Genomic DNA, 12,902 nt, shown 5'->3' with positions numbered 1-12,902 from the left:
AGTAGTTCTTATAACCAAAATAACAGATAGAGCCACGTCAGCTAGCTAGCTATAACAAACTGAGCCAGGGAGCTAATCTGCTACAGTACAACACACATTAACAATCATGTGCTCACTTCCTCTGCTTCATCACAATTAATCAGATTCACTAACACTGCTAATGTCTGGAAAAGACATACACACACACATATATATATAGTGTCAAAAGCAGTCTTTATTTTTTAGATCAATTGCTGAAACTCTTTGCTGATGAATGAAAAACCTGATACATAGGTTGCTGATGAATGAAAAACCTGATACATAGGTTGATAAATTAACATCATTATATTCACAGTCACGAACGTGAACAGTACAACAATCAGATACAACAAGAGTAATTAATATTACATTGAAACATGCAAGGCCTTACAAAATGAAGCAAAAGCAAACGAACATAATTCAGAAAATACAGTACACAAAAACACACCTTCTTACTCAAAATAAAACCAGCAATATTACTTTAGAGGAAGTCCCACACTAAGTAGATATAGCTAAGCCAGCAGAGAACATCAACAGACCAACGGACATGTGTTTTATCCATGGCAGCATATTGGCATCATAGCTAATTTTCAGCTTCTTTCATTATCTTATTGAGGAAGCTTCTATAATGTTTGAAAACGGAGCCTAAAACTTGTGTAATCCAGAAGCTTCGTCTAAATCGAATCTTGGAGAAGTCCAGTTGTACAAATAAACAAATCCGAAAGACGATAAGCATTGAAAGTGAGGCAAGTAGCATCACCGGGGTTCTGCCAACCACTAACAGGCAAAAGCAAATAACTAGAGGATATACCAGAGTAGCTGCGGAGCCATACGGGAGGTGATAATTAATCACCAGCATAGATATAAAAAATGCTGTAATATTTGAAAATGCGAAAAGTATGGAGATCATATCACTGATGGCTTCGCCATATAATTGCCCCGCAGCGAATAGAATCTTGTCACTTCTTGGGATGCTGCTGCTTGTTCCATTGCTCAGAGTAGTGGCGGTTGCATTTGCTGTTCCTGATCGTGTTACTGATGCCCATACTGATGTCCACGTCGATGCCGATGTCGATGGTGAGTGTGATCCATTAGTGGCAATATAGTTGGGGGTTCCAGTTGACTTATTTCCCTCAAGATCGTCGGACGGGGTAAGCGCTGCTTGGAATGTGGCTGTCACGATTAGTATAGCAACCACAAGTAGTGCGCTTCGATTTTCATCCGTAATGCGCTGTGATGAGCGGTAAAAGAACAAAAGCACCTTTCGACGACATGTCAAACCTTGTTTTAAGTAACCTGCAATATCCCCATCAGTACGGGAGGACCCTTGTCTACCGCCAGCTTTACGCACCATGCGTGTTACTTCTTTAAATTCAGGTTTCCCTCCCAAATGTTCTTCTACCATGTCCATGGGTGTCTTATTGTCTAAGTTCCGGGCATTTATTTGATCACGTGCTCTTTTAACTAGTAGCCTCACCAACTGCAAGTATATATTTATATATGCATGCAATTAATAATCATGAAAATATAGGGACTAACTGAAGTAAAATTTAAAAAAATTTCATGCCTTTATTTGACTTTTGGAGATTGTGATATGCAATAAAGTGTTGCCTTCATCGTCCGTCCAGTTAAGGATATCCTCCATATCGACATATCGAAGCCATCCTAGCATGCACTCAACGGCCTCCAACTGGTCATTTTTTGCAGCAACATGCAAAGCAGTCTCTTTACGGATTGTCACCTCTGTGATGGACTCAGGGCAAGCCTCTAGAAGTTTGCATAGAAGATCGACATTTCCTTTCTCAGCAACATAGTGTAGAGGCGTTACACCCTCCCTTCCTTGGACACGAACAAGATTTCTGTCCACATCTATGAGCCGACGCACCATTTGGGTATCTTTCTTCTGCAAAGCAAGATGCAGGGGACTAAATCCATATTGGTTTTGCTTTCTTGCAAATGATGGCTTTAACCGCATTATCTCCAGGGCAAAGTTGACATGCCCCATTGATGCTGCTATATGTAAAGGAGTATCCATGAATGGTACTCGGTCTATCTGATCTAAAAGATATGCGTCCTCCCATATTAATTCATACAAGGCATCAACATTTCCTGCTTGAGCAGCCTCGTTCAGCCTCTGATCCTTACTTCTGAAGGACATTAAACATTTTTTGAGATGTACATAATATGAAAATGCCATATTGTTTTTAAAAAGATAATCGATAAATGGACTTTAATTTAGTAAAAGAGCAGTGTTCCTGTTACCTCGATAAATGTCTATCGCTGTTGGTAATAGGAAGTGAAGTTGCCTCTAGTGCTCCAGCTTCGCGCAGCATTGCCGCAACTATATGGTTTTCTGATTTAGTTTGATCAAGTAATGAAATATCTAAAGGTGTCAAACCTTCCGAATTCCGGGCATTTGTATCAACTTTCCAATTCACTAAACACCTTACAACCTGCTTTGGATAAACAAATTCATCAATTTAGACATCATTCAACTGAATTTTATTTGTGACTATATACATATAATCCTTCCCTAACGAGAAACTTTAATAAAGTAAGAATGCAAATTAAAAAAAATACATATTTTAATATATTGAAAATTATTATTTTTTTGTTAGTGAAAAAAATACATATTTTACACATAATTATTTTATGTTAAAAGGATATATATATATATATATATATATATATATATATAGTCATTTTCTAATATGAATACCCTCAATTTTTTTCCTCATATGGACACGCTATTAATCTATATGCAGGCATGCTATTAAAATACATGGTTTTATAATGAATTAAAAATTAATTCTATTTAACCACATAATTTAATAGCGTGTCTACATTAAAAAAAGAAAAAATGGGATGCCTGCACCTCATTGAAAATTTTCTATATCTGTGTGTGGATTCGAGCTTGCCTGGACTTGACTTTTGGATGTTGCTATGTGTAACAAAGTGTTGCCATCCCTATCCTTCAGGTTGAGGATTCTTTGATTGTATTGTTGAGCTTCTTCAGGGCCAAGCCACGGTGGTCGTACTGTTGTTAAGGCTTGATCAAAAGCTTCGACCTTATCGTTTTTCAAAGCAATATGAAGAGCAGTCTCGCCTTTATTCGTCACATCTTCAAGAGATTTCGGACAAGCAGACAAAAATTCCCTCAACAGATGGATGTCTCCTTTTTCAGACACGAAATGCAAAGGAGTGATGCCTTCTCTTCCTTGGACACGAACAAGGTCCGGATCAATATCTATCAGCTGAAGCACTAAATGAGTTTGATCATTTTGCAAAGCTAAATGCACTGGAGAGAAGCCATCTTGGTTTAGCTTCCTGGCAAATGATGGCTTTAGTCTGATAATCTCCATGGACCATTCAACATTTCCATCCCTTGCAGCAGCATGCAAAGGAGTATCGACAAAAGGTTTCTCGTCAAAGTTGTCCAAAAAATATCGATCATGTCGAATTAGCTCATACAAAGCATCGACATCCCTCACTTGAGCAGCGGACTCCATCACCGAAATTAACACTACGAAGGTGGCACTTCAATGATCAAATATTCTTTGTACTACAGAGAGGAAACTGGAAAGTTTTAACAACTGAACAAGAAGAGCAATTGAAGAAACCCAGCAAGAAATCATTTGCTCAGGAAGCAATTTTTTTCAAAAGATTCAATATATATATATATATAGCTTCAACGAAAATTCTCTTTAGATAGTGAGGACTAGGAACAAAATTAATTTTCTTCATGTTCTGTGATTGCCTCTATGAGGTTTGCCTTAAATAAGAGTGAGAGACATCATATTTTGGAGAATTCGTGACGTAGAAATCATGACGTAGACTCCTCGTAAAGAAAATTGATTCGGATGTATGAACATCAATATCAGTGGTCCTTCATATAGAGGTGTTCAGAATCCAATTCGATCCGCTCAATCCGTCTGATCCGTAGAAATCCGATCCGTGGATTGAATTGGATTGAAAATTTGATAATCCGCAATCGATGGATTGAATATGGATTTACTTCTGTAAATTCACAAAAATCCACGAATCCGCAAAAAAATAAAAAGTATTTATTTAATTAAAAAAATAAAACTTGTAAATATGACATTAGTATTTACTAGTAAATAAATAAATTAAAATATAGTTACATTAACACTATATTATATTTTAGCCAATAATAATATAAAATAAAAACAACTAAATAAACAAATATAACTTCTTAAATAGTTAATTTCCATGTACTGATCTAATTGCTAATATCAACTACATGTCTCCCCCTTCCCCCTTCAAAAGCCTTAAACGGCCTTAATGGCCTCTCCGGCCGCCGATGATGGCAACCGGCCGCCGCCAGTCTACACCCTCTCTGCAGAAGAACAAATTATCAGGAGTTTGAACCCTCCTAAGAAATCATTTAGACGACCCCCAAAATTCACCAATGAACCGCCACCGGACGTCCAGTTGCCATCACCGCGAATCAAACCAAACCACTCTCATGCAGACCCTCCATCTCAAATCCAACCCCATGCAAACCAACCACCATTGTCCACTGTTGCTATCCTCTCGAAACTTCAACAACCTTCAATCACACCTAATGCCATAAGTGAGCAAAAAGAAATGGCAATCAATGGTGGCATTAATGACTATGAATGCTGCCGTGAGGTAGCAAAATCACCCCTCCATTCACTAGAAGAAGGGGAAGAAACCAATACTGGAGACAAGTCGATTCTTATCTTGCCGGTTGACGATAATGGCAGCCAACCACCACCGGCTCCTCCCCTCACTTCCAGAAATGAACCTCCTTTTCTTAGGAGATCCCAAAGGCAAACTCGCTCAAAATATAGGAGTCAAACACCAGCTCAACCCCAACAGCCCTCAACTTCTGCAAACACACCGCTATCGTCGTCCCTTCAACAATCATCTCCAACCGCCATCGTCACCTCTTCAACATCCAACTCCAAGCTTTCACCACCAGACTTGGTGAATGGGTTTTCATCTCAAACCAACCAGCCACCAGCCTCTAGCCCGTAGCCAACACAAACCACACACCATTCGGGAGTTCATCCTGCTGTCACAGCCTCTAGACACCATCAAAACCAGCCCGTACTCCATGGCCATTTGTCTCAAGATTCGGTCCAAGATAGAACCACTAGCCAGCCACAATCACCACCTACACAAACAACTCCCACAAGACAAAAAACCCCATGCAAATCACAAGCTCACGGCCAGCTGCAGCTGTCAACAGAAAGTCAGATGCAAGCAACCACCACAGAACCCAGCCAAGGTCAGCAAACATCCACCCAACACCAGCTTAAAAGTCTACACGCGTGTAATTCCCATGCTCATAAGACACTTTCGATAGCACATGAATTGTGCTCCTTATGTGTGTCTCCCACTAGCTCTTCCCATGCCCCATTAACCTTTCCCACTAGTCAAACCTGTTTTCAACTGATTTTGAGGTAGGAAAAGCCAAAATCTATCTTGAACAATGAATTTATATTTTTGGGGGAGATGGGGTACCTCACTGGTTTGTTGTGTGCGGTGCGGTGTATCTGAAGTTCGGGGGAGGTGAGAAGGGGAGAGAGAGTGGTAACAATGGTGAAAGGTCAAAACCAAGAGAGGTGTCCTTCAAAATGAACTACATGCCAGCAAAACAGTGAAATAGAGGTTAAAGGTGAAACCGGGGTACCCCGGCGTTCACACTCCGACGCTCAAGTTAGCAAACTTAAGCTTTTATGGCAAAGAGAGCTGGCTAACCCTCTGTAAATTAGAGTTTAAGGTTGAAGAAAATCTCTATTTTGGAGTGTGAGTGTTTTTGGTGAGTCAGAAACTCTTGGAGAATGAAATCTAGGCACCTTTATACATGGAGTACCTCAGCTATCACGTGGCGTATCCTTTTGGCTAACGTCCTTTTACATTTTTATGATTTTTGGGCCGTTATGTGCATGTTCGCGGCGTATCTCATCCTTTGGAAACGTGGCGTGCGCTGGAGAGTGGTCCAGGGTACCTCTGCAGTAACTGTCGGGTAGACGGCTGAGGACCACTGCCCTTGGGACAGTGTCCTTTACTTTTGACAGAGGTAGCAGGCGGTTGTCCCCCCCCTTTTGGTACGAAGTTCTTGATTCCTAATTCTGACAAAATCGAATAATATCTTTTAAGAGGTGGAGACGTTTCTCATGGCGGATATTTTTGGAGGATTCTCTTGCATCTGATCTGCCGGGTACCTCGAGTTACGTGGGGTACCTCAATTTATGTGGGGTACCCCTAATTGTGCGGGGTACCTCTATTTGTGTGGGGTACCTCGTATCATGTAGGGTACTTCTAATTGTGAGGGGTACCTCTAATCAAGCAGGGTACTTCTAATTACGCCGGGTACCTCTAATTGCGCAGGGTACCTCTAATCAAGCCGGGGACCTCTAATTACGCCGGGTACCTCTAATCATGCGGGGTACCTCTAATCACGCCGGGTACCTCTAATCATGCGGCGTACCTCTAATCAGGCCGGGTACCTCTAATCACGCAGGGTACCACTAATCACGCGGGGTACCTCTAATCAGGCTGGGTACCTCTAATCACACCGGGTACCTCTAATTATGTAGGGTACCTCTAATCAGGCCGGGTACCTTAAATTATGCTGGAGTTATTCCGGGTACCTCGAATTATACAGGGTACCCCAGTCTATGCGGGGTACCTCTGACGGTGCCGGGTACCTCAAATCAGGACAGGTATTTCTAATCATGCGAGGTACCTCTAATCATGTCGGGTACCTCGGATTGCACTGAAGTTATTTCATTCTTCGACACGTGGCGTTCTACTATCTTTCTTATTTTTCCCCCAAACAAAACCTAAGCCCAATCTGTTTTCGAAATAAACCCCAACACCCAGCCCTCCCGAATGCCCTCTCCAATCTTATTAAATAACCCCCAAAATAATCTGCTAATCTAAAATACCACTCAGCCCACATCCGCACCTTCTCATGCCTCGGTTTTGAAATCCATCCCTAATCTGAATCAAAATAAACCCACTAAAAAATCTTTGGTGGATATTATGAACGGCCCAACTAGCTCGTCGATTCTAATCAAGATTGCCACTTCATTCGAGGGAGAGCCTAAAGTGCAATTTTCCACTGCTGAAATTCAAGCGATGGCTATTCCTTTCAAGCTGACATTGGTAGGTAAATTTTCCTACAATAGACCTAGTATGGAATTAATTTAAAATTTTTTTAATACTATGAGATTGAAGGGAACTTCCAAGGTGTCCTTTTTAGATAATCGACATGTGTTAATTCAATTGGATGTTGAGGAGGACTACTCCCGCCTACGGGTTAGATAGACATGGTACATCAATGAGAGTGCCATGAGAATTTTTAAATAGACCATCGATTTTCGATGTTCCGAGGAGTCCCCTATAGTTCCAGTATGGATTTCATTTCCTTACTTGCTTGTCCACTTTATGCACTGTAAGGAAGCATTATTTTCTATTACATAAGCTATTGGCAAGCCATTACGGATTGACCAAGCTACTGCCTCTTTAGCTCGCCCTTCTGCAACTAGGGTGTTAATGGAGTATGATGTCACTCAACCTTCGTTGCCACGAATACGAATCAGTGTGAGAGATTCTGGATTTTGGCAGAGTGTAATTTTTTAGAAAATCCCTCTCTACTGTGCTTCCTGCAAGCGCCTTGGCCATACCATTGAGATGTGTTTCGTGTCCAATCCAGGGGTCCTTCCCCAGCGACCTAGTGGGAATTGACAGACCAGAGTAAATAATAAAAGGTCTGAAATTCTGCCGTCAGATACTCCACAACCCTTGGATACTCCACAACTTGAGCCTTCCATCACTAAGCAAATTGCAGATGTGGGGTCTCCAATTGTACCTACGGAGAACCGAGTTAACGCTACAAACTCTACTTCCATTCAGGAGCCGACTGGCCAGGATGTCACGACTCATGATTCTAGGATCCGAGAACCAAGTGAGTATAATAGATAGCTTCATCGAGCATCCAGCACATATTTTAGGCATTACAATTCTCATATTGATAATGATGATAGTTCTGACGAACATTTGGCGAATAATGAATATTTTCTGTCTGCTCCTGAGAATTCTGAGAGAATTGACTCTAGCCCTGATTTTAGCGTTGTCGGTCACTCGAAAAATGACATTAAATTACTTGCTGGCCGCAAGTATCGTAAGAGATATTGTCACCGTCTGCATTACTCTTTTTCTTCTTATGTTAGGCTATGCCTAAGTCATTTCTTTTACTGTTATATTTATTTCTCTAGATTGGAGGTTTTGGTTTATGTCTCCCTCCACATGTATTTTTCATTATCTGTTCTAAATGCCAAGTAGGGGTCCCACCTAACCCCCCACCAATAGAGTGGTATTTGCATAAAAAAAAAATGTACCGATCTAAACAAATAAGATTTTTTTCGTTTTAGTGTGCTATCTTTTGAAACTTTAAATATATTTTCTAGCTTTATTTAAACAATTAATTTATTGAAATCTTATTTAATTTTAAATTTGATCGGTAGTAAAATTATTTTTATATTAAATTTTTTTTATTTAGTTAGTTTGTGGATTTGACAGAATTAAAAATTTTTAGCCCGCAAACTAATCCGTAAAATGATGAATTGGATATGGATTTGGTCAAATCCGTATCCGATCTGCAAATGTATGGATTGTATTTGGATTTGAATTGAATTTTACCAATCCATAGATTGGATTGAATTGAAAATTTATAATCCGTAAAATCGTAGATCGGATATGGATTAATGTCCAATCCATAAAATCCGATCCGCGATCACCCATATCTTCGTGTGTATTATGTTATTTATTAATAAAAGGTAGAAATCATGACATAGACTCCTCATAAAAGGTAGAAATCAAGATATACATCATATTTTGGAGAATTCGTGACATAAAAATCATGACGTAGACTCCTCATAAAGAAAATTGATTCGGATGTCTGAACATCAATATCAGTGGTCCTTCGTGTGTATTATGCTATTTATTAATAAAAGGTACTTTAAGAAATAATAAATTGATGGATATTTTAAAATACATTTCACGTACTAATATTTAAATACTTGTAAAAAACTGAGATCCAAGTTCGTATAAAAAAAGAAAAAGGACAATGACATTTCCCAAATTTGAGAAAATAGTTATAAAAACTCTCAAGTTTTAAAAAAAAGATACAAAAACTCTTTTTTACCCATAATACCCTTTGATTATAGTAATTAAAAAATTGATTTTAAAAGTTTTTAATTAACACAAATTTAATATAAATAATATAAATCTATTTGGTAGACTAATAATAATAATTTTTTTTACATTTAAAATAATATTAAAATTTTAAATTATTATATTTATTTTAATAATATAATTGTAATATTAAAAAGATTTTAAATAAATCTTTGGGTTAAATAGATTTTACAATTAAAAAAATCCCCCTATTAATAATATTAAAATTAACTTTTACATAATAGCCAAAATAATTTTAATTTTAATATTTTGTTTCTATTTATTATTAAAAATTGCTTTAATATAATAAAAGAGGTCTAATAGATTAAAAATATTAAAATATTTTTAAATATTAAAATTATTTTGAAATATATATATTATTACATTTATTTTAATGCCATATTTTTATTTATTATAAAATTTTAGAGTTATTTTTTTAGAGATTTATAGAGTCAAAGGGTATTATAGTCATAAATGAATTTCGGTGTCCTTTATTAAAAACTCAAGAGTTTTTGTGATTATTTTCCTAAACCTTGAAATGTAAATATCATTTTTCTATATATATATATATATATATTGGTTAAAAATTAAACGTTAAGACCGGCTTAGTTTATGCACTTATTTTTTAAATAAATTTTTGTGGCAGATGGAAAATGAGAAGGTCATTCGCTTTATGTCCTTCCAGTTCAACGGTAAGTCAACTTGAGTCATTTAAAAATTAAGAGCGATCGTCTTATGCCGTCTCGTGGAAAACAAGGTAGCAGCTCCCTTTTCATAAAGCTTTGGTGGAGGTAATAAGGGGATTGCCATTTTTTTTCTTACAGTAATTAAAATATATTATGTATTTTTTATTATTTTTATAATTATTAAAATCCCTCCTAACACCATAAATTTATAATATTATCTTTATTTTTAGTTATTTTTTTATTTATATTTATTATAAATTACATGAATAGAAATTAAATAAGAAATATATATTTTGATATGAGTAAAAAAATAATAATAAAATTTTTTTCTTATAATTATTAAATGTAAAAAGTATAGGTAAAATATTTTATTATTTATCTTATAATAAATTTTTATTTTTCATTCAAGTTTTCTTATAATAATTTTTTTATCATTTTATAATAATTTTCTTATATATTTATTATAAGAAAATTTTCACAAAATAAATAAGTACAAGAAAAAAATTTATTATTAATTTTTTTGCTCATATCATAACATATATTTTTTATTTTTCATATTTGATTTTTTATTTAGTTTCTATTCATGTGATTTATTTAACTTATAATAAATATAAATAAAAAAATAGTTAAAAATAAGGGTAATATTATAAACTTATACTGTCATGAAAATTTTTTACCATTATAAAAATAATAAAAAAATAATATATATTAATTATTATAGAGAGAAAATTGACAACTTTCGAAAGTAATAATCAATTATTGCCTCATTTAAAAAATAAATAAAACTTCAATTATTGCTGGCTTTAAATAATTTAAACGATCAGTCCCCACTTCACAGCTTCCAAGAATCTGATTCACGTTCACGTAAAAGCAAAAGTTGTGGCTCCGTATGTTTTCTCGCTCAATTATTCACAGCTAATAATTTGATATGATACCATTGAAATGTTGACACGTAGTCAACTAAAGTTCGAGTGGTGTTATCCAAATGGAGAAAATAATCCCAAAAAAATTAAACTTAAGGCTTTTCGCTGAGATAAAGCATCAGTAGTAACTTGTAGCCCGGATCCACTCTTATAATTATTCATATTTACACAAAATGATTGGGTCATAAATTACTCACCCGGTAATTTAGCACGACTCTAGATTTAATTATAAAATTATATAACTTAAAAGAAAGTTACAATATAACCTATATTTAATATTCAACTCAATTTTTACTGAACAATATATTAATGATAAGAATTTATTTTACAATTTTATCCTTTTATTCTTTTATTTGATAAATATTAATTCAATACTCAATAAAAACTCAACTCAACTCCTAAATTAACAACTACCTCGCGTGCATCTCGTGTTTCCACTGAAAACGAAAAGTCTTAAGGAAAAATATTAAAGTTGCTAAAAGAATAAATGACAAAAAAATTCATTACTTATCGGGATCTACACTACAAAGTGACCTAAACAAACGACGACCACAATAATAATAATAATAATAATAATAATAATGAAATAGAAAATGATCCAATGAAATAGAATCACATCAATCAATCACCAAAGAAAGCAATTATTTTCATGTTTCATTGTTCTCAAAATTATGAGAACTAGAAGTTGAAAAACAATTCAAATGGTAGCAATTAGGAATCTTGGTATAAACCAATAATTTTTGGATGAGACTCAGAAGCTTAGCTGATGCTTTCTTTAGTCGTTCACCAAAGTTCACATAAGAGGAAAGGCAGGAGGCCAAAAAAACTTAATAATAATAATAATAGCTGTCTTATTCGACTTGCTTACTAGCTGCCTTTCTAACTAATATCATAATAATAATATAAACCTAATTAGACTTGTGAATTTAGAATTCTAAACTGAGTACACGAGGCTCGACGAAATTTAACTCTTTTGATTTCGGCTTTGCTCCTCTTTTATTTATTTATTTAAAAAAAATCTTTATTCATTTAATAAAGATTGCATGTGTTAAATAGGAAACAAAAATACTCAATAAAAGATATTTAACTTTGCTGCTTAACAAAGGATTACAAGGTTGTAAACTAATATAATTAATTCCTAAGAGGGATGTTATCTCTTTATCGCCTAACTTCGTCTAATATATCACTTTATTAGTAAATTTTTTTAATAATTATATTTTTACAGTTTAATATTCCAACTATTACATTTTACTTGCTAAAATAACAAAATTTTAATAGAATTTATACTAAAAGTCTGGTTTACCCCTAAATTGTGAAAATAAGTTTAATCTTCCAAATCAATAAAAAAATAAAGTTAACATACACAAAGAGATAATACTTTTATCAATTGGTTGTTTTATTTATCCAAATTGATCAATTGATAAAATTGTAAATATTATAATACTTCCAGCTTAATAAACTAAAATTCTTGAAATATCCATGTGACATCATTAATTTCTTAATGGACTTAAGGGAAATTTACAAAAATAACCAAAAAAATTAAGCGTTTTTCAACTTTAACCCCTCAAAGTTTTTTCTATCATAACTAGCCAAACACCCTATTTTTGTACTACATTACCCTCATCACTTTCATCAAATTTACAAAGCATGCCACTTTTCCCTTTTCAATTCCAACACTTCCACCACTTTTCTCTTTTCAACTTAACAAACTTCATCACTCAACAAACTCCATCACTCTCAATAAATTAACAAATTTCATCAAACAAGCATTACATAATTGAAGATATAATTATCAATTGGAGAGCTTCTTAAGGTTAGTTTATACTCTTACCATAACTTAAACTTTTAATCTATTGATTTTATCATTTGAGTTCGAAATTGAAGTGCGTTTTTTATTGCAAACGTTGTTATTTTTCATTAACAAAATAATGTGACTTGTTAAATTAGTTAGTTTGAGTTGAGAAATGAAGATCAATCATTTAAACCCCTAAAAAATCGAGCAAAACAAAAGCCCAGAACAAGTGAGACAGACGCCTGTCTCACA

At 35.0% G+C, this 12,902-nt stretch overlaps 1 protein-coding gene across 1 annotated transcript; it reads right to left on the bottom strand.

Moving 5' to 3' along the window:
• Window positions 1–601: 601 nt before the first annotated feature.
• LOC18049484 (ankyrin-1) lies at window positions 602–3,527 on the bottom strand. The gene is made up of 4 exons (XM_024187394.1): window positions 2,937–3,527; window positions 2,281–2,471; window positions 1,586–2,162; window positions 602–1,498 (listed from the first exon to the last, which is right to left on the bottom strand). The coding sequence occupies exons 1-4, from the start codon at window positions 3,525–3,527 to the stop codon at window positions 602–604; spliced, it is 2,256 nt and encodes a 751-aa protein (XP_024043162.1).
• Between the last annotated feature and the right edge of the window lie 9,375 nt (window positions 3,528–12,902).

The sequence above is a fragment of the Citrus clementina genome, unplaced genomic scaffold (assembly GCF_000493195.1).
Source record: "Citrus clementina cultivar Clemenules unplaced genomic scaffold, Citrus_clementina_v1.0 scaffold_3, whole genome shotgun sequence".
Lineage (NCBI taxonomy): Eukaryota > Viridiplantae > Streptophyta > Magnoliopsida > Sapindales > Rutaceae > Citrus > Citrus x clementina.
Note: the sequence above shows the minus strand (reverse complement) of the source record. Positions and strands in the feature narration are given on the sequence as shown.

Coding starts and splice junctions, on each gene's coding strand:
- LOC18049484 (XM_024187394.1), bottom strand. CDS start 3,527: ATGGAGTCCGCTGCTCAAGTGAGGGATGTCGATGCTTTGTATGAGCTA. Junction 2,472..2,936: donor CATCCAAAAGTCAAGTCCAG/GCAAGCTCGAAT, acceptor TATCCAAAGCAG/GTTGTAAGGTGTTTAGTGAA. Junction 1,499..1,585: donor TCTCCAAAAGTCAAATAAAG/GCATGAAATTTT, acceptor ATATACTTGCAG/TTGGTGAGGCTACTAGTTAA.